Source organism: Montipora capricornis, chromosome 13 (assembly GCF_036669925.1).
Source record: "Montipora capricornis isolate CH-2021 chromosome 13, ASM3666992v2, whole genome shotgun sequence".
Taxonomy (NCBI): domain Eukaryota; kingdom Metazoa; phylum Cnidaria; class Anthozoa; order Scleractinia; family Acroporidae; genus Montipora; species Montipora capricornis.
This window is the reverse complement of record NC_090895.1, coordinates 35,086,342-35,106,341: the sequence shown is the minus strand read 5'-3', so window position 1 is coordinate 35,106,341 and position 20,000 is coordinate 35,086,342. Positions and strand designations below refer to the sequence as shown.

General features: G+C 40.0%; 2 protein-coding genes across 8 annotated transcripts in view; one reads left to right on the top strand and one right to left on the bottom strand.

The window, feature by feature from the left end:
• Nucleotides 1-589: 589 nt before the first annotated feature.
• The window catches only part of LOC138029148 (uncharacterized), a 19,867-nt gene continuing 456 nt past the window's right edge, over nucleotides 590-20,000 (bottom strand). The window contains exons 1-9 of one of the 7 annotated variants that reach the window (XM_068876852.1): nucleotides 16,921-16,983; nucleotides 12,997-13,046; nucleotides 10,982-11,070; nucleotides 8,521-8,604; nucleotides 7,396-7,731; nucleotides 6,853-7,012; nucleotides 5,228-5,340; nucleotides 3,510-3,659; nucleotides 590-3,352 (exon numbers count right to left, since the gene is read on the bottom strand). In XM_068876852.1, the coding sequence (XP_068732953.1) occupies nucleotides 3,174-3,352; nucleotides 3,510-3,659; nucleotides 5,228-5,340; nucleotides 6,853-7,012; nucleotides 7,396-7,731; nucleotides 8,521-8,604; nucleotides 10,982-11,057 (1,098 nt within the window). In that variant the 5' untranslated portion in view covers nucleotides 11,058-11,070; nucleotides 12,997-13,046; nucleotides 16,921-16,983 and the 3' untranslated portion in view covers nucleotides 590-3,173. Of the gene's footprint in view, nucleotides 3,353-3,509; nucleotides 3,660-5,227; nucleotides 5,341-6,852; nucleotides 7,013-7,395; nucleotides 7,732-8,520; nucleotides 8,605-10,981; nucleotides 11,071-12,996; nucleotides 13,047-14,970; nucleotides 14,994-15,736; nucleotides 15,867-16,920; nucleotides 17,008-18,104; nucleotides 18,215-20,000 lie in introns of those variants that run through there. The other 6 variants (XM_068876851.1, XM_068876847.1, XM_068876848.1 and 3 more) reach the window with 6 other exon arrangements.
• LOC138029147 (histamine H2 receptor-like) lies at nucleotides 917-2,534 on the top strand. The gene has a single exon (XM_068876846.1). The coding sequence runs from the start codon at nucleotides 917-919 to the stop codon at nucleotides 2,081-2,083; it is 1,167 nt and encodes a 388-aa protein (XP_068732947.1). The 3' UTR covers nucleotides 2,084-2,534.

The window sequence follows — 20,000 nt, the reverse complement described above, 5'->3', positions numbered from 1 at the left end:
AAGAGACTGATTTTTATAAATAATTTCACAATACAGAATGTTGTAATTTCATCTTTTTTTCTGAAAGCTTGAAGTTAAGAGTTGTCAAGAAAACAGATCTGGTAAAATTTTCAATGAAAGATGGCACTTATGCAAAAAAAGAAATTCCTGTTATTAAAGACAACTTATCGTCAGATAAGCTAATTCAATTTTGGAAGTAGATATGATCATTTATTACAGAAGAGAGTTGCTATTACGTAATCCAAAGAGCTTTGTGAAAGATCGTCTAAAACTGATTATTTCAAAATGATTCCTCTTTTTATCGTGTGTTATCTTTCCATTTCGTTGTTAGTGGGATTACCATTCCAACCTCTCAAATATTTTTAAGTTTTAAAATTTCTACTGCAACATGTGATTATGGCGATTTTGTGTAATTATTATCATAGCTTGAAAAGTCCATCGTGCAAACAAAACATTACAAAAATCAACAATTCGATGAAAGCCACTAATCATATTGAACCAACAAAAGTCAAAATGAAAATTTGATATGACTAGAAAAATATTACTTCTATCAGCCGAAGTTTGTTTGGTTCACAGACGAAGTTCAACATTTGTTTCGCCATTTTGTTCGAAGGCACGAGTTTGCAGTGGATGGTACGTGGGTTACTCGTTTCAACTAATGAAAACAAGCATGCATATTTCTTTTTCGATTCTCATCAGATAGACATCCCGCGTGTTATAACGATGTTCACAATTTCTAGTCTTCAAAAGTTTCAAAAATCAAGTGGTACACTAACCTTCGGGAAAAGTTAGTATCCACAGTCTGAGAGAAAAATCTCTGCACAGATGTAACTCATCCTACAATTTGAAGGCGGAACTCACAGGACTGCAAAGCACAAACGTTTGCTTGATTTAAACAGGAAATCAAAGATTTATTATGCTGCGACAAAGGGACCAAAACATACTTTTAATTGTGATATTAATGTTTCTTGCCTTGGGGGAAGGTTCGTCTACCAACTTCACCATGAAATTTGTCCCTTTCACCTCAGCATCTGTTGTTGGTTCTTCAGTGACACTGGCTCTCGTGATGGTGTTAGCTTTATTGGGGAACACTTTAGTCTGTGTTGCTTTCTATCGCTCAACAAATCTTCATTCCGTCACAAATATATTTATTGTGTCGTTGGCAATCACCGATATTCTCGTTGCGGCAGTCTCAATCCCCATGTGGCTTGTTATTCAAAACACAGAGTGTATTAATAGCCCAAACACTTGTGACCCGGTGATGTTGGCGTTTTGGCGTTGTCTAGATATTCTTTTCTCAACTGCCTCAATCATGAATCTTTGCGCAATAAGTTGTGATCGCTGCATCGCAATAACCTCTCCGCTGCGATACGCACAAATAATCACCAAGACCCGCGCAATTATAACTTTAATTTTCCTCTGGTCATACTCAATACTAATTTCCGCCATCAACCTTCGAGGTGGAATGTATTACCCAGTCCTGGTGTTTGTTGTGTCGTTTCTTCTCCCGCTTACAGTGATGTGTTACAGTTACTCGCGCATTTTTGTTGCCGCTGTGCGTCAGCTGCGCCGAATTCAACCCATACGGCAAGCATTTTACTACAAACGGGAGATAAAAGCGGCCAAGACTTTAGCTATGGTGATGGGGGTATTCATTGCATGTTGGACGCCGTTCTTCGTAATTAATATTTTGGTGCGATTTTCCAAGGGTTTGTATGTTCAACCAATAATGACATTAGCTATCAAACTGCTGCATTATGGTAACTCGGCCTTGAATCCTGTCATATATTCAAGCACCAATCGTGATTTCAGGAACAAGATTTTGAGCGTCCTTCCCTGCCGGTGTGGATCGTTTCACAGTTATCTCGGCGAAGCTGTGATCAACTATTGGACTGCTAATTTCCGAACAACTGTCGGAGTCAGTTCAGTGGCCCATAATAACGACAGCATCACTGATAAAAACAAGAACGAATCTCAAGATGAGATTACAAGCGTTAAAGAAGGTGGATTTGTTATCAAAGGAGAAACGCAGATTTTGTGCACTGTTATTGAAGGCCATCCAAACGTTGTTTCAACTCGTTAAAGGGGGCATTCATGAAAACACCAACCAGAGTTCTTCAAGAGATATAGAACCCATCTAACAACGTAGCTATTCTTAAGGCCTAGTCTTGCTGCACTTGAAATTTGACATGTAAATTAAGTAAGAAAAATTTTAAAAGATCGAATATTTGAATATCAAAGGTACGATGTCTATAGAATAGGATATTGCGAAGAAGACATCTTTAAATCGAGATACCAGAAAATACGCGCAGCAGAGTGGTAATTGAGTTTTTCCCTGGCCGCTTTGAAAAACGGCAAACAATCTCCAGGATCCTAGCGAAAATTGTAATTCAGTTCAAAGCAATCAAGACAGCGGAAAAAAGCAATAGATATGTTCACAATATACGGTGTGTACAAAGAAAAGAGATCAGGGGGAAGGGGGACTTGAATCTTTTGAAAACAACGGTTTTAATAAAAATATCCGTAGCTGAAAACTGACGATTTTCTATCCGAACAATCTTCCGAGGGTTTTCAATCTAAAATTCAATCCGAACCTGAAGTAGGAATTAGTCAGCACCAGGCGACTATATATGACAGCAGCTTGCGCAAAGGATAACAATTGCGCGAGCGCCCCGTGCCAAGTGCCATACGCGAGGAGACATTGGACAAGAAATGGGAAACGTGAAAAAAAAAAAAAAAAAAAAAACATGCGCGGGAAAAACTTGTGTAAGTCTCTTGATATAAAAAATGTTTGGTGACCCAGGTATAGTAGTAGTAAACCATTTTTGTCAAATCGGAAGAAACGCCGTCAAAAATACCAACAAAGAGAAAGACAAGGGTAGCTAACCTTTAAGCTTTTATTTATCATCGTTCTTTGCATGGTTAAATTGACAGCTACTAAATGATCTTCCCAAATTCTCGGTATTTGCTTGTTTTAGTTTTTAATTCCAGGAAACGTTATAGAGTCAACCTCGTGTTTCCTTTTCTTGATTTATTTTTATATTTTATTTTTTTCATCGTGAATAAATTATGCTTATGCTTATGCTTATGTAAACGGTTGATCCACATACACTGCAAAGAAGAGCGAAACAAGCGGACTTGTACTTAAGCCCCTTGCCGGGAAAACTATGATCTTACCATTCTATTTTATACACGTAATTGGTGTGTCCCTTCCCTACCCCATTCCAGCAGGAAATACTTGGTCCGTGCTTCTGGTAAGTTGTACCGTCGTCAGCAACCCAGCATTCTCCATAAAACTGCACAGCAAAGTACTCCTTCCCAGCCCCCTTTGCAGCTTCGTAGCACTTGTTAACTAAGAAATGAAAAAGAACAGAGAATTGAATTAAATAAAATTGAATAGAATTTTCAAAGACTGCAGTGTCAAATCGAAGTGGCACCACCATTTTTTAGTAACTTTCAGGTAAGGCTCGTCTCTAATTTTCTTTGACGACACCTCACTATAGACTTACTAATTCTGCCGATGTTAAGCCAATCGATGTGTCCACGGTAGTTCACAAGCAGATACGGTACAGCCCTGTCATTTATTTTATCCTTCCAGCAACCCAGGTCTTTCCACGGCGCGAACTTGTATACATAATTGGCCAATTCCTTGCCGATACCTTACGGAAAACAGAAAATAATGCAATAAATAACACACAAACAGCGGTGATAAACAGCAGATATAAACGCATCTTATGAAATTATCTTTTACTTGACGTTTCGTATGCTTCTGCATACAACTTCAGAAGTGACGGTTAGTCGGTTGATACAAAATTGGAGTCTTGAAATTCACGTCTTCTGAGTTTGAAATCAACTGAAGGAAATAACGGTAAATGTGAAAAAGCTGGCATTTCTGTAGGAATCCAATATCCAATGATACTTTGTTGAAGCGAGTTAGATTCTTCTCGTAATCTCTGACTGCTTTCAACGTCTTCTGGCCGTACCACACAGAAACCATATTGTAAATACTCTTTTTCTCAGTTTTGAATTAATTTTCCAATTTTCTATTAACCGTCACATCTGAAGATGTATCGGCAGAAACATACGAAACGTCAAGTAAAAGATAACTTCAAATGATACGTTTATATCTGATGTTTGTCATCGCTGTTTGTGTGTTATTTCTGATAAAACTGAGATGGCCAAAGAAAAAGAGTCTCTACGACATGCAATAAATAGTAAAACAAATAAATAATATAAGTTGTCAATTAAGTTTGTTCTTTTTTAAGATGAGTCAAAGTGAAAAGTCTCTATTATGAAAAATACTCCTCATTCATTCGCTGAGAAAGCTAATTAACATTTTTTTCCCTTAGGTCGTGCTCTATTGGGATCAACCGTTTCAACCGCAACCGGTTTAGGTTGAAGCGGTTGAGGTTTCCCAATAGAACACTTTTTCAACCGTTTTCGGTTGAAACGCGGTCACTCCTGTGAATAGTCATTACCAGACTTCTCCGCGTTGACAAGTTGAGGGAAAACAACACGGCAGGAACCTGCGGCCGACTTTAAATGGCCCGCGTAAACGACAGCGGTCCGCGCTGCCAATGCTTTTTCAACCGTTTCAACCTAGTTTAATTTGATGCCGGTTGAAAAAGTTGATCACAGGCAGAAGTGAGCTGGGGAATGAAAAGAAGCCAGCTGTGGTTGCTTGTGCAATGATACGAATTAAGCGCGCACTTTCGCTTTTTGTTCCGCACCCCGTTCGAAAACAATATAAAAGCTTATCTACTCAAGGCTCAGATTTTAGCAGCTTTTCAAACGCAACGAGAGCAGACAATATTGTGGACCTCGCATTTGCTTAAATTTCCAGTACCTAAAAAAAAATGAATTTAAATTCTCCAGTACCTAAAAATGGGTCTTTCTGCAGGTACCGGAAAGCACTGTGTTTTTGGTCACCTGGGACTAGTCTTTATTTGGAGTTGTTTTGTTTTCTGTCTTTTGTTTCTCTTGTTTTACGTTATTTCTGCTTCAACACTTGCAGAAGCTGCCCTAAAAACTTTTCGCATTTCTGGCAGCAAAGTGGCGCGAATTAGGTACTTTCAATCATCTTTCCGACCCTTGTATGATTGAAAAGTTGTGAGAAAACAAAACGAAGACCAAAACGCAAATATTCTACCTTAGCCTATTTATAGGGCAAAAACTGTAAGCCTTTCGTGTCGCAACCAAGTTGTTTAAATGAAACTCCCCTACTAACCATCCTGGCAGTTCTGTTTCTTATCCAGGGGCTCCACTGGACCATGCATGTTATACCTGCTTTCTCCTTCCTGGTCACTCCAACATTCCGCGTGGTATTGTATCCCAAAGTATCTAAAAATAGTGATTTTTATGAACGATGGCTTTCTAGGGATTGGGTAGAATCTTAATTAACTTGAAAAACTATCTTTAGCGAGCTAAGTGCCCATGACTAAGAATGTACATAGACCGAGGGATTCTAGGAAAAAAATTAAGTTCTCCATAGCACGAGTCGAACCCATACCCTCTCTGCTACCAAGCTATAGGATTCATGTACCAGAAGGTCAGGTCTCTTGGTAGTTAGATCAGTGTGTATAGGAGAATGATAATGTAGTTGTGTTAATCCATGCCATCCGCCAATAAATTACATTACAAAGGGGACCTTTTTTACAATGGGGTCATCATATTCCAGCCAATCTTCCACGAAATCAGCACGAAATATTGATTGTGCATTGCATAATCAGCTATCTGTGAAAAATTGAGGCCGATACACCGGCCAGATAAATAATCTTTGAGAAGTTTTCGTGCTCATTAGCACTTTTGCTGTTATGTTTCTAATACCTTTATGTTTAATATACCGAAAGAAACAAACGGTTGTACACAACTGCAACTCGTTATATTTTTAATGTATTCACAAATGTGGGAAATGACTTGATCCTAAAGAGCGGGAAATTACGTATCTCAACACTTGCCATCCAATGATTTGTCATTTTAGGATGGCTAAGATCTCGATGATTATGAAAACATAAAGGATTAAAATTGAGAAAGTTAGTTCAATAAGTTCATTTAACTTTCGAAATCAATCAGAAAGACGCCGCCAGTTAGTGAGGCGAAATGTAGACAAAGACATTAGAAAAGATTCCCTTACACAAGACTTGTGGGATCTAGGACATCAAACTACTGTAGGTCCACTGAGATAACGGCGCATCTTTGATTGATCTCTCTCTTAATTCGGCTCCTGTGGTAAAACACTCACCATCTCCCTCAATACATTTGGAGCTTATATCTTCCATACTGGGTTTGTAAGGGAACAAGGGAGGTAAAAGAGCTTTTTTGGAACGAAATTTCATGCAAATAAAACAGTCAGAAACAAGCATCATTTGTGACTGACCATTCGTTTCAAAGTTGGCCAAAGAGAAACGTGTATGCCGCAAGGTTGTTTTTCCTCATTAAACCATTTCATGTGTCGGTCAGTTTTGGACCTGAGTAATGGCGGACCGTGAAATCCAAAACTTACACTCAAAGTAAGTGGCCTAAGGATAAAAATCAAAGCTCAAAATTTTGCCGGTCAGGTGCTAAGGAAACACACTTTCAAAATCTGAAGAAAAAAAGGAAGTGATCTTTTTTTATCACAGGGGCACTTTAAAGATAGAGGGAATTCTGGTACCCGAGTATGCACTATAAGTTTCTGGACTTTTGAGGACTGAACCGTATGCTCAGTTTATCATGTCCAACACAGTTCTATTCTGCGATAGAAGCAGTCCTCAACCGATGCCGAAGAATTAATGATGTTTGTAGGCAAAGATTGTCTTTTATTAGTATTTTGGGGATGTCAATAGAAAATAACATCATACATACAGTGCTTACCGAAATCCTAGTTGCCAAGCTCTTTCTGCGCACTTTGTAACCGCGCTTCGTAAGTTGGACCAATCGATTTTGTATCCTGAACGTTGGATCAACAATTGGCGAAGTGCACGATTGGACGAACTGTCTTTGTAGCAACCAACCTCAACTATTTGAGGTACACCTGCAAGAAAAGTGAAGCAGAACAATATGCAGGAACTCGACCGCTGAAGCTGATTTGTCGCCATTTGGTTTGCTGGTAATTCATGAGCTTGTTGCAAGGTAAATAGTAGTAAAATCCTTTATTTAAAAACACGATTAGCGTTTAAGCACTACATCCTTGAGGGGTTGTGTATCTAATTAATTATCTAATTATCTAATTACCTACTGAAAAGTGACTGAAACGTAGGAAATTAATTTACTTCAAACGTCAATCAACGCATGTTTTAATCCGGTGAACGATATCAGGGGGTATTAAGGGAGACTGAATATAAAATTATGTTAAACTGTCCCCGAGAAAATACAAATAATTCTCCACACGCATTGCGTGCCTCTTTTTTTGCCCACCTGTTTCAAGGCACTTGACACCAGCATCGTTACCGTGTGTACAGGAGCCCACATTTCCCCAACCAGGGTGGGGACAGTCTGCCAATGAACTTTCTCCTCCCACACAGTTTACTTTGCTGAGCCATATCGGTAGACCATCTCCCCGACCATATTTAGCATTCCTGCTCTCGAAGATAGCCTTGACCATCCCCAGTTCACTGCACACAACGAATGCGTCATCCAAATCCCAGGAACTGTCACACACTGTCCCCCACTGATTATTATGGTATATCTCAACTCGTCCTGTGGCATTCTCTTTGGAAACACCATCCTTGATGTTAAGACGAATCTTGTTCGCTGGCAGAATGAAGAATGGCTTGAATTTTTTAAATCCTCAAACACTATTTTGACATAAATGTTTTGCTTTTAAGTAACGTCACACTCACTTGATTAACATAAAGCTTTCTGAATGAAATGAATGCCATTTGAAGAGCGGGTTACAGACGAATTAGAGAACTGAGTGATCCCCCCTTAGCTAAACAATTTAAATAAACAATTGACCTGCTCTTGACTGTGCGGTTTCATTGGTTCAGTTGACATCGCAGAGGTCATGGATTTGAATCCCGTTGGATCCATGCAAATGCAAATCGGCCCTTATGGCCTCGCTTTCAAACGTAAAATTCAAAGGAGTACTTAACCTTGAACGAGGCCATAAGGGCCAATTAGCATGGAAACAAAAGAATACCAAAATGGAGGACATTTTGGAATAAGGTGTATAAAGACACAATTGTTTAGATTGTCTCGCCAAGTGCGAGGATCCCTCTGTTCTCTCATTCATAAAACTTTCTGTAGGACACCGACAGATTTAACTAGGATTCCGATGGAATAAACGAATCTAACCACAATCAAGAAACCCCCTCACTTCATGTGCTCACACACTTATTCTACACAAGCGCATGTTTTTTTATTCTGAATAAATTAGTGAATTATCCTGTTCTGCTTTCTTTAGAGATACTAAAGTTGACGACTTTCTTGAAACTTCACATCAGTTGGAGTACTCTTGTAGCCTATAGTACCTCGAGGCTTAGTTTCTTGTCCTTTCTTTTGGAAAGTTGTTTATATACAACAATTGTTGAATTTACTCACGTTTAATGGCAGTTACGTATCTCTTTTCCAAAGAATTCCACGGAAAGGCCGACTCGTCCGCCTCTGGTTTATTCTTCGAAACATCTGGTGGCAAAGGAACATTTTGTAAACCTTTTACGGGCCAGGGGCCCGTTTCTCGAAAGTCCCGAAACTTTACGGGCCATTTTCGAGTGGCACAAACGGGTAGCCCTTTTAGCCCATCCATGCTCTTTTCCGATCACATGACGGGAATGTGTTCCGCGAGGATAGCCTACGCTCAGAGAACACATTCCCGCCATATGATTGGCTGCTGCCTAATCCCCTTGGAATCTGTACAGCGTGGGAGTCGATCTAAAACTAAGGTCGTGTTCTATTGGGATCAACCGTTTCAACCGCAACCGGTTTCGGTTGAAGCAGTTGAGGTTTCCCAATAGAGCACTTTTCCAACCGTTTTCGGTTGAAAAGCGGTAACTCCTGGGAAAAGTTATTACCAGACTTCTCAGCTTTGACAAGTTGAGGGAAACAACACGGCAGGAGCCCGCTGCCGACTTTAAATGGCCCGTTTAAACGACAGGGGTTGCTGCCAATGCTTTTTAACCGTTTCAACCTACAATAGTTTGATGCCGATTGAAAAAGTTGATGAAGTAAACCAAGCGAAAACGGTTTTTTTTTTCGGATAGAACCAACTAAAAACGGTTGATCCCAATAGAACACAACCTAAAAAGCATGAAAAGAGAATATATGGAGGATGCTCGGCTCTCTTCGCCCTTTAATTTACTTTATCTTACGTCTGGTCTTTTCTTCACTTTAGAGTAACTACGGACGTAGACTGAAAAAGAAAAATTAAGAGCAGAGGCCTCCCACCAATGTGATTCGCCTTTGAGTGTCTGGGATGGGATTTCTTAGTTTTCTGCTCTGCTAAGAAAGATTCTTCTCCTGGTTAATCGATTTTCCTCAAGGGTGAAACTGATTTAATTCACAGTTTTATCACAGCAAAGCAGGAGTCCGATTTGTTAATCACGTGTATGATTACAGGCAGCATATAATAGGTGCGGTTACACGGGGCACTTTTACCGTGGTAAATTGCCTTTTTACCACGGGAAACTGTATTTAGTAGTGTGACCGATGCTTCCCGAGGTAAATTTCCCGTGTTAAATATCCATGGATACGTCAAAAAGATCAGTGGAAGCGCCCATGACATTTAACGTGGGAAGTTGGAAGGGTGTTTTGATGCCCGAGGTACAAGAGCCAATCGCTATGCTGATGGAGTTGTGATTAAATTTCCCGCCAATGAATTGCGTGAGATTTCGTTTTACCTCGGTAATCTTCGTAACGTGTGACCCCTAGTTAACACGGTATACTAAAACCCAAGTGTGAGGCACCGTGGGATAATTTACCATGGGAAATGGCATTTACCACGGTGAGTGTAACCGCACCTAATATGCATTGGACGACACGAAGTTCTTTTACCAATTAAAAACAAATATTACAATTTCCAAGGATATTGGAGAGGACAAAAAGCTGGCCATGGTGAGTGGCGTAAACTGTTTCAATAAATGGCGCTCTATAAATTTACAAATAACAATTAAATTAACACAAGGAATTTTTGTATGATTTCTGTGTTTTTGCTCTATTAACAGAATTGCAGTTCCGCGAGACGGTGATGTATTTTGCTCACTCGTGATTGTTTCATTTAAATTGCAGTTTTAGTTGCAATAGACCATATTCGTATTCTCAGTATTGGACTGGAACTAGCTTGCAATGGAGGCTAATGCGGGGAAATCTTTTCAAATGCAAACACTTTTTAATATATTCCCCCGCACTAGCCTCCATTGCAAGCTAGTTCCAGTCCAATACTGGGAATACGAATATGGTCTATTAGTATGATTAGTTTACCTAACTGTCCGATTACAAGTTAGGAGACAAATTACTGGAAATACAAGTTTTCTTTTTTTCTTTAAACCAATCACATTCGAGGAAAGTGCGATATTTACGATTAAAGATATATGTGGCTTTATACTCTAATCACACGGAAACGATTATAAAGTATTTTACGACTAATCTACATAATCACAAATCACAGCAATAGGAAAGGGCATTTCGTTTATTGATGTTGGATACAGGGAGCGTTTATAAACACAGAAGAAATAAAAATGCACAATACGAAAATGCCGCCAAGCAAATCATGATCCCGAAAAATAAACAGCCCAAAAAGCGAAGTGGACGCTTCAAATTCCTTTTTTGTATCAAGATTTGGTAAACATTATTATTTGTTTCAGAATGCATTTGCATAGACCGACGATTATTACAAAATGCTTAGCTTCCATTTGTTTATCACAAAATGCTGCAAACCATGTTATAAATGCGTCGTTATTACAAAATGCAGCAAAATAAGCTGCCCTTAATATGATTGTTTGATGTCTTCTCTTTCTAATTTGCAAGAAGCCTTGAACAACTTAGTTCAAAAACACAAAAGTCTTACCAACAAGTTCGGCGCTGATTGCAGTGACGCCAAAAATCAGCATCAGGCCACACAACAGCATCAACTTTGGCTCCATATTCTTGGAAAACCTAGAAGAGAAAGTTTAAAGAATTCGTGGTGTCAAATTACACCGACTCAGCACAAGTGCTAATCTACCCGAAAGCAAAATGTCACAGAGATGATCAGCTTTTTAGTGGAGCTCCGGCGGCCCGATGGGCCGGCTTCAATCGGAGTCTGATACTCATAGGAACCCATCAATTGCTTTTCTCATGGTAATCATGGCAAGCGGTATTGCTCGTGGGCGCGTACGCTTGACGACGACGACGAAGGCGAAGTTGCTCAAAAACTAATAATATCTTAATAATAATAATCATCATCATCATCAATACTGGTAGACTTGTGCCCAACATGGCGGCCATACTCCACCTACAACCTTGGTCACAAGGGTTGGGAAAAAATCATTCTATTAACATTTTGCTCCTGTGCAATGTTGACAAAACACTTTCATGTAACACAAGTTTGCATTTTACCATTTTCCAACATTGAAAGGGGGAATGGGGGCGTTGACACTTATTCTGTAAGTACTACGATTATGACTTCATGTTTTCGGCATTTTCCAACACAATTTGTCCAAGGCTGTAGTTTACAGCGTACATCTTTGATGTTGGACATTCATGTTATGGTCAATTGACACCTGTCAAAACAATGTATCCGCTGAGCAGTATCACGTGACGATATTGCGGTCTCAAGATGATAACTCCTCAAGCTTTCTTTTTAAGTTGACCACTGAGCAGGTAGTTGTTTTCAAACAAGCTATCCCCTCTGAATTAACGATTATCGTTAATTCTTAATTTGCTTTGAATTGACTATTATCGTTAATTTAGGGCACTGTGTCCCAGGACTTGTGATGAAGATAAAAAGGAAGAAATTTTCGCCGGGTTTATTCCAAAAGAGGTTTGACAAACATAGCTGTGGTCAGGACCTCACTGGGGGCTTCGCAGTTATTCAAGTCAAGGATCGGAGGGATACTAAACTCAAAACGGGCTGTTTGTTATTAATGTTTAGAGCTGCTTTTTGCTCTTTATTGCAATTTTTGGCATATTTTTTCAATGCACGACTGTGATGGTACTTGGTAACCTACTCAGCATAGCGGTACACTCTTCTTGTAAACTTCCTGTTCTAGGGGATATTTAATATTTTTCCACCTACTCTTGTTTTAAGCTCCGCTTTTAGGCTTGCCTAAATCTATATATTACTCCGGCTCGGCCGAATCCGCTACGGTTTAAAAACACATTGCATCTCATTTTCCAGCGTTACTTAAGATAGGACGGAACGGAACTGAACGGAATGAACTGGAATGATAGGACATGATCCGAAATATCCTGGAATGTATCCGAATGAGCCAGAATGACACCGAAAAGTGGGCCGGGTTAATATTTATTGCGACTTCTAACACGAGGGAAATATGACCAGTGTCCTAGAATGACACGGCAGGTGGACATAAACGCTATTTTCTAGCTATAATTATATCAGGGCCGGACCATTATTTTCCTGGAGGGGGGTATAACTTTCCTCTGCAATTTTTTTTTTTTATATTCACCTCTGCAAACATTTTTTTTCGAACAACACCTTCCTGCAAACAATTTTTTTTCCGATATTTTTAAACCACGCTCTGGCACAAAATGGAAGTTCCCTTTTTGCTGCCGTTAATCATTATTTAATTTAATATTGTACGGCGGCGAACAACGAATTGGAAAAAGAGAAATCTACAAAGCGGATCGAAATCCACCAATCACTGCCCGCGAACGTTACCATTTGACATGACCACTGAATTCATCTTTTTCGTTTTCTGAGACGTACAGAGAGATGATTGACGGCAGCTATACCCAATTTATGTTTGACAAGTAAGCTCCTACTAATAGCTTGTTTCTTTATATTAAAAACACTCACCATTTTAATTCCTACAAATAAAATAAAGAGAATACGACAGGAAATACGCAAAGAGAGTAGCATACGTTTCTGTTTTTCCGCAAAAGTGGAGTCCTGGTCCTCTTTGACGATGTTCCCATACATATGAAGTTTAATTCAGTGAAATGTAAAATAATTTTCATATTTAATTGCTGCAATAAGTTACTGTTTTTAAGCAAGGGATCAGCCATTTAATGAATTATTATTTGATTTTATTGCCAACATGACCACTTTGAAATGCCCTGCTTTGGTTTATTTTTGAGCAGGATCAATTTGAAGATCCAATGTGTTACTTTTGTTTATTTCAATTATTTATTTCATGCAATATTTGGTGTTTCAATTTGGTCAAAATGTTGATTTAAATGGAACCCTCTATCCTGTCTACAAACAACTACATACTTTTAGTCTAAATTTATTTCAGTTTTGAAATGTTTTTGTTTTCATTAATAGGTTACAAGTTTCTCTGACCACTATGCAAACTATTTTTTTCATACATAGCATGTTTGCAAGGCTCTGCAAACAATTTTTTTCAATATTTTCCATATCCTTTCCCCCCCCCCCCCCCCCAGAAAAATATTGGTCCGTCCCTTAAACCGTTGGGAAAAAAGAGGAAAGGTTCTGGAGAAAAAAACAGTGACAGGGGGAAGGGTGGGGGCCTGAAACATACTCCAAAAGTATGGGCCTGTTTTGCGCAGAAAAGAATGTATTACAGTTTGTTCTGTTATCACGGAGTGAGTTACAGTAAATTATTATGGTTTTAGAAAGAGTAATATTTTCACTCTATATTCATCATGTAAGAGACATCCTGCCGCTAACTTAACGGATTTGTCCTGTATTCTGATTAAAATGGTCTTAGAGAGTCTCTTTCGGTATTTTGTAGATTAAGCACGGGAATTTAGGATAGTATCGCTCCGAACTACTCGTGGCTTCCCACAACACACCAACCTCGTTCCCAGTCTCTCTCTCTTTTCTTCCCTTCTCGACGACGAAACAGGAAAAGATAGAGAGCCTGGGAATGAGGTTGGTAAATGTACGTGTCAATGAGATCCTAATATTTAAAAGCCTCGGTCACCCACCACTTCAAATTAGTCCAGTATAGCTATTAATGGCCGCCGAGTCTGTTTTTCCTGCGCTTAGAATCTTTTTTATTTTCAATGTTGACGCGCCACTGAGATTCTTTTAAAGCAAGCAAGTGAAGCAGATCTTTTGCGTGCGCTTGTCCACAATAGCTGAGTGGCTCGCTCAGTGGTGTATAACAAATGGGCGACGCATGTAAGGCACTCAAAGAAGTTATTCGATTCTGGATAGTCCGAATTTGGATTCCAAAAGTGTGTTAAACGTGCACTAAATTTGTGAGTCCAAGCCGTAATAGACTTCTTGAATTCTATTTTTTTACCTTATCGGACGTTGCTGGAGCATTGGGTGCAAAACTTTGGGCACTCGTGAACCTTACAATTCTGGCTCATTGAGCACCTTAATTAGCTGGTTTACCGCCTTCGACTAACCGACTAAGACAAACGAAGGTATTTTTGGTCTGGATGGACATTTCCTCCCAGACGGGACAGTCGTTTCAGTGTAAAGACAGATTTTGGACGCACAAATCAGGCGTCTCATTTTGTCAATACCGCACGATTTGTGCGTCTTCTAGTGTGAAAACCGTGCTATATTGAGGTTAAAAGGCAAGTAATAGGAAAGAAGAGCCATTTAATAGTAGGACTTTGAAAGTCGCTTGATCAACTTCACCGATCTCCAGAAACTTCCTTTCTGTATGAAGAGCCGGTCTGCCGAGAAGGTTTCTTGACTAGCCATTAACAGACAGAGTATCACGATCTCAATTTTCTTTCGCATTAGGCATTTGGCTTTCTCTTCATCCCGATCTTGGCACACGCACACTTTTTGAATTTTCATGTATACGCATCAGTGATTCTTGCTCACAGAAATAAATTCTCCCTTGCAAATTCATTTCGACTTTGAACCGTATGTTTGTCTAACCACATGACACAAGTAATGGATGAACTTACCATTAGCTTTTCCAATGTACAGTCTACTGAGTGCAAGATAGATTAAATCACTTAACCGTCTTCTGACCGATATCGGTAACATTGAATCGGATAGGTTCCGTTTCAGTTGGAGGTGCTTGTGTAACTATTTAACAGTAGCGAAAGCAGGAAAATGAGAAGCGCTCACTGAGAAGCAAATCTCAATAAAAAGTGAATGAAGGGGTAGTTTCTAAAGAAACTGTGGTGCTGCGTCGGTGGGGAAGTAGTATACAAAAATTTGGTTTATCAACGGAGTTGATAATGTAAATTGACCACCATACAGAGATTCTAAAAGCTGACGTTTCGAGCGTTAGCCCTTCGTCAGAGCGGATTCGCTCTGACGAAGGGCTAACGCTCGAAACGTCAGCTTTTAGAATCTCTGTACGGTGGTCAATTTACATTATCAACTCCGTTGATAAACCAAATTTTTGCTCAATAAAAAGTGCTTGTGTGGGCATCTGATAATAGATCAGTAGTCAACGCAGGAGAGGTGATTCACGTCACTCTTTTCAACCAATTAGCCTTATCTTGCAGTATTGCAAGCCAAATCTTAAATACACAAACTATCCTTTTCTTTGCGGCCTCGATACCTAACTTAAGCGCGCGAGCTGTAGCCAAACCCTTATATGTGCCAAAATCCGCCTAAAAGTCTAAGTCAGAGACTCAAGGGCATTTCCGTTGTACATAGGGAAACTGTCTCGCTTCCGACTTTCGTTGAGGAAGTTTCAGAAAAAAAAATACCACTTACGCACGTTGCAAGACAATTTCACTGTTCTCTGGAATAATGTCGGTACAAGATAATGCAGCAAACAAACTGATCTTCTATCGCTTGAACCCTATGTTTCAATAAAAGGTCATATCCCTGTTCTTATTTAAAAGCTTCGGTTACCCACCACTTCTCTCAAACAAAAGGCTTTTGGTCAAGGAGAAGATTCCATCACGCGCAGTTTTAATGACATTCGGGACTGTTTTTAGAATTATTATTATTCTCAATTTCGACACGCCATTCAGGCTCTTTTAAAGCCAGCTAGTGATGCACATCTTTTACGTGCACTTGTCCACAATGGTTGAGTGGCTTGCTCAGCAGTGTTCAACTGAATGGCGGCGCGTCTAAGGGAATTTCGAGTGTCTTAGATTCTGGATATTCAATGGCAAAATAAGGCGTTACCGGTATTAGAATCGACTGGAGGGACAAGTCGTCCCAGACGGTGTGAAAACGCATTTTGGACACGTGAGTGTCGTCTGATTTTGTCCGTCGATGCCGCACGATTTCTCCGTCTTCTACTGTGAAAATTAAAATTCCGACAGCTACGAGCTCATTCCTATGAGAATATTGAAAGTCAAATCTTCAATGTTAGAGGTATCCTTTTCAGTTCCGGCTCTTCAATCACGAATGAAAGGAAAAAGTGAAATAGAGACGCATAATCCGTCCAGACGAATTATGCGTCTCTCATGTTATCCTTCTAGTGTAAAGACGGGACCAACTAAATGAGACGCATAATTCGTCTTGGACGAACTTGGGCAAACATTTTTTCTGCGTCTGTTAATTTCGTCTAGTATAAAGACGGGCACTAGACGCATAATGCGTCTAGACGAACTTTCCAGTTTAGTGCGTCTTCGAAGACGAACTAAAATAAATTCCTCGTCCAGACGCATAATGCGTCTTGTGGCCGTCTTTATACTAGACGAATTTAACAAAAGCAGAGAAAATGTCTGCCCAAGTTCGTCCCAGATTAATTATGCGTCTCTAGCATAAAAACGGCCAATCACTACCTTAAGTGCGCAAGAAGTAGCCAAACCCTTATACGTGCCAAAATCCACCTAAAAGTTAAGTCTAAGTCAGAGACTGAAGGGCCTTTCCGTTGTACATAGGGAAACTGCCTCGCCCCCGGCTTTCATTGAGGAAGTTCTAGAAAAAAAATTACCACTTACGTAAGTTGCAAGACAATTTCACTGTTCTCTGGAATAATGTCGGTACAAGATAATGCAGCAAACAAACTGATCTTCTATCGCTTGAACCCTATGTTTCAATAAAAGGTCATATCCCTGTTCTTATTTAAAAGCTTCGGTTACCCACCACTTCTCTCAAACAAAAGGCTTTTGGTCAAGGAGAAGATTCCATCACGCGCAGTTTTAATGACATTCGGGACTGTTTTTAGAATTATTATTATTCTCAATTTCGACACGCCATTCAGGCTCTTTTAAAGCCAGCTAGTGATGCACATCTTTTACGTGCACTTGTCCACAATGGTTGAGTGGCTTGCTCAGCAGTGTTCAACTGAATGGCGGCGCGTCTAAGGGAATTTCGAGTGTCTTAGATTCTGGATATTCAATGGCAAAATAAGGCGTTACCGGTATTAGAATCGACTGGAGGGACAAGTCGTCCCAGACGGTGTGAAAACGCATTTTGGACACGTGAGTGTCGTCTGATTTTGTCCGTCGATGCCGCACGATTTCTCCGTCTTCTACTGTGAAAATTAAAATTCCGACAGCTACGAGCTCATTCCTATGAGAATATTGAAAGTCAAATCTTCAATGTTAGAGGTATCCTTTTCAGTTCCGGCTCTTCAATCACGAATGAAAGGAAAAAGTGAAATAGAGACGCATAATCCGTCCAGACGAATTATGCGTCTCTCATGTTATCCTTCTAGTGTAAAGACGGGACCAACTAAATGAGACGCATAATTCGTCTTGGACGAACTTGGGCAAACATTTTTTCTGCGTCTGTTAATTTCGTCTAGTATAAAGACGGGCACTAGACGCATAATGCGTCTAGACGAACTTTCCAGTTTAGTGCGTCTTCGAAGACGAACTAAAATAAATTCCTCGTCCAGACGCATAATGCGTCTTGTGGCCGTCTTTATACTAGACGAATTTAACAAAAGCAGAGAAAATGTCTGCCCAAGTTCGTCCCAGACTAATTATGCGTCTCTAGCATAAAAACGGCCAATCACTACCTTAAGTGCGCAAGAAGTAGCCAAACCCTTATACGTGCCAAAATCCACCTAAAAGTTAAGTCTAAGTCAGAGACTGAAGGGCCTTTCCGTTGTACATGGGGAAACTGCCTCGCCCCCGGCTTTCATTGAGGAAGTTCTAGAAAAAAAATTACCACTTACGTAAGTTGCAAGACAATGTCACTGTTCTCTGGAATAATGTCGGCACAAGATAATGCAGCAAACAAACTGATCTTCTATCGCTTGAACCCTATGTTTCAATAAAAGGTCATATCCCTGTTCTTATTTAAAAGCTTCGGTTACCCACCACTTCTCTCAAACAAAAGGCTTTTGGTCAAGGAGAAGATTCCATCACGCGCAGTTTTAATGACATTCGGGACTGTTTTTAGAATTATTATTATTCTCAATTTCGACACGCCATTCAGGCTCTTTTAAAGCCAGCTAGTGATGCACATCTTTTACGTGCACTTGTCCACAATGGTTGAGTGGCTTGCTCAGCAGTGTTCAACTGAATGGCGGCGCGTCTAAGGGAATTTCGAGTGTCTTAGATTCTGGATATTCAATGGCAAAATAAGGCGTTACCGGTATTAGAATCGACTGGAGGGACAAGTCGTCCCAGACGGTGTGAAAACGCATTTTGGACACGTGAGTGTCGTCTGATTTTGTCCGTCGATGCCGCACGATTTCTCCGTCTTCTACTGTGAAAATTAAAATTCCGACAGCTACGAGCTCATTCCTATGAGAATATTGAAAGTCAAATCTTCAATGTTAGAGGTATCCTTTTCAGTTCCGGCTCTTCAATCACGAATGAAAGGAAAAAGTGAAATAGAGACGCATAATCCGTCCAGACGAATTATGCGTCTCTCATGTTATCCTTCTAGTGTAAAGACGGGACCAACTAAATGAGACGCATAATTCGTCTTGGACGAACTTGGGCAAACATTTTTTCTGCGTCTGTTAATTTCGTCTAGTATAAAGACGGGCACTAGACGCATAATGCGTCTAGACGAACTTTCCAGTTTAGTGCGTCTTCGAAGACGAACTAAAATAAATTCCTCGTCCAGACGCATAATGCGTCTTGTGGCCGTCTTTATACTAGACGAATTTAACAAAAGCAGAGAAAATGTCTGCCCAAGTTCGTCCCAGACTAATTATGCGTCTCTAGCATAAAAACGGCCAATCACTACCTTAAGTGCGCAAGAAGTAGCCAAACCCTTATACGTGCCAAAATCCACCTAAAAGTTAAGTCTAAGTCAGAGACTGAAGGGCCTTTCCGTTGTACATGGGGAAACTGCCTCGCCCCCGGCTTTCATTGAGGAAGTTCTAGAAAAAAAATTACCACTTACGTAAGTTGCAAGACAATGTCACTGTTCTCTGGAATAATGTCGGCACAAGATAATGCAGCAAACAAACTGATCTTCTATCGCTTGAACCCTATGTTTCAATAAAAGGTCATATCCCTTTTCTTATTTAAAAGCTTCGGTTACCCACCACTTCTCTCAAACAAAAGGCTTTTGGTCGAGGAGAAGATTCCATCACGCGCAGTTTTAATGACATTCGGGACTGTTTTTAGAATTATTATTATTCTCAATTTCGACACGCCATTCAGGCTCTTTTAAAGCCAGCTAGTGATGCACATCTTTTGCGTGCACTTGTCCACAATGGTTGAGTGACTTGCTCAGCAGTGTTCAACTGAATGGCGGCGCGTCTAAGGGAATTTCGAGTGTCTTGGATTCTGGATATTCAATGGAAAAATAAGGCGTTACGGGTATTAGAATCGACTGGAGCATTTTGGACACGTGAGTGTCGTCTGATTTTGTCCGTCGATGCCGCACGATTTGTACGTCTTCTACTGTGAAAATTAAAATTCCGATAGCTACAATCTCATTCCTATGAGAATATTGAAAGTCAAATCTTCAATGTTAGAGGTATCCTTTTCAGTTCCGGCTCTTCAATCACGAATGAAAGGAAAAAGTGAAATAGAGACGCATAATTCGTCTTGGACGAACTTGAGCAAACATTTTTTCTGCGTCTGTTAATTTCGTCTAGTATAAAGAC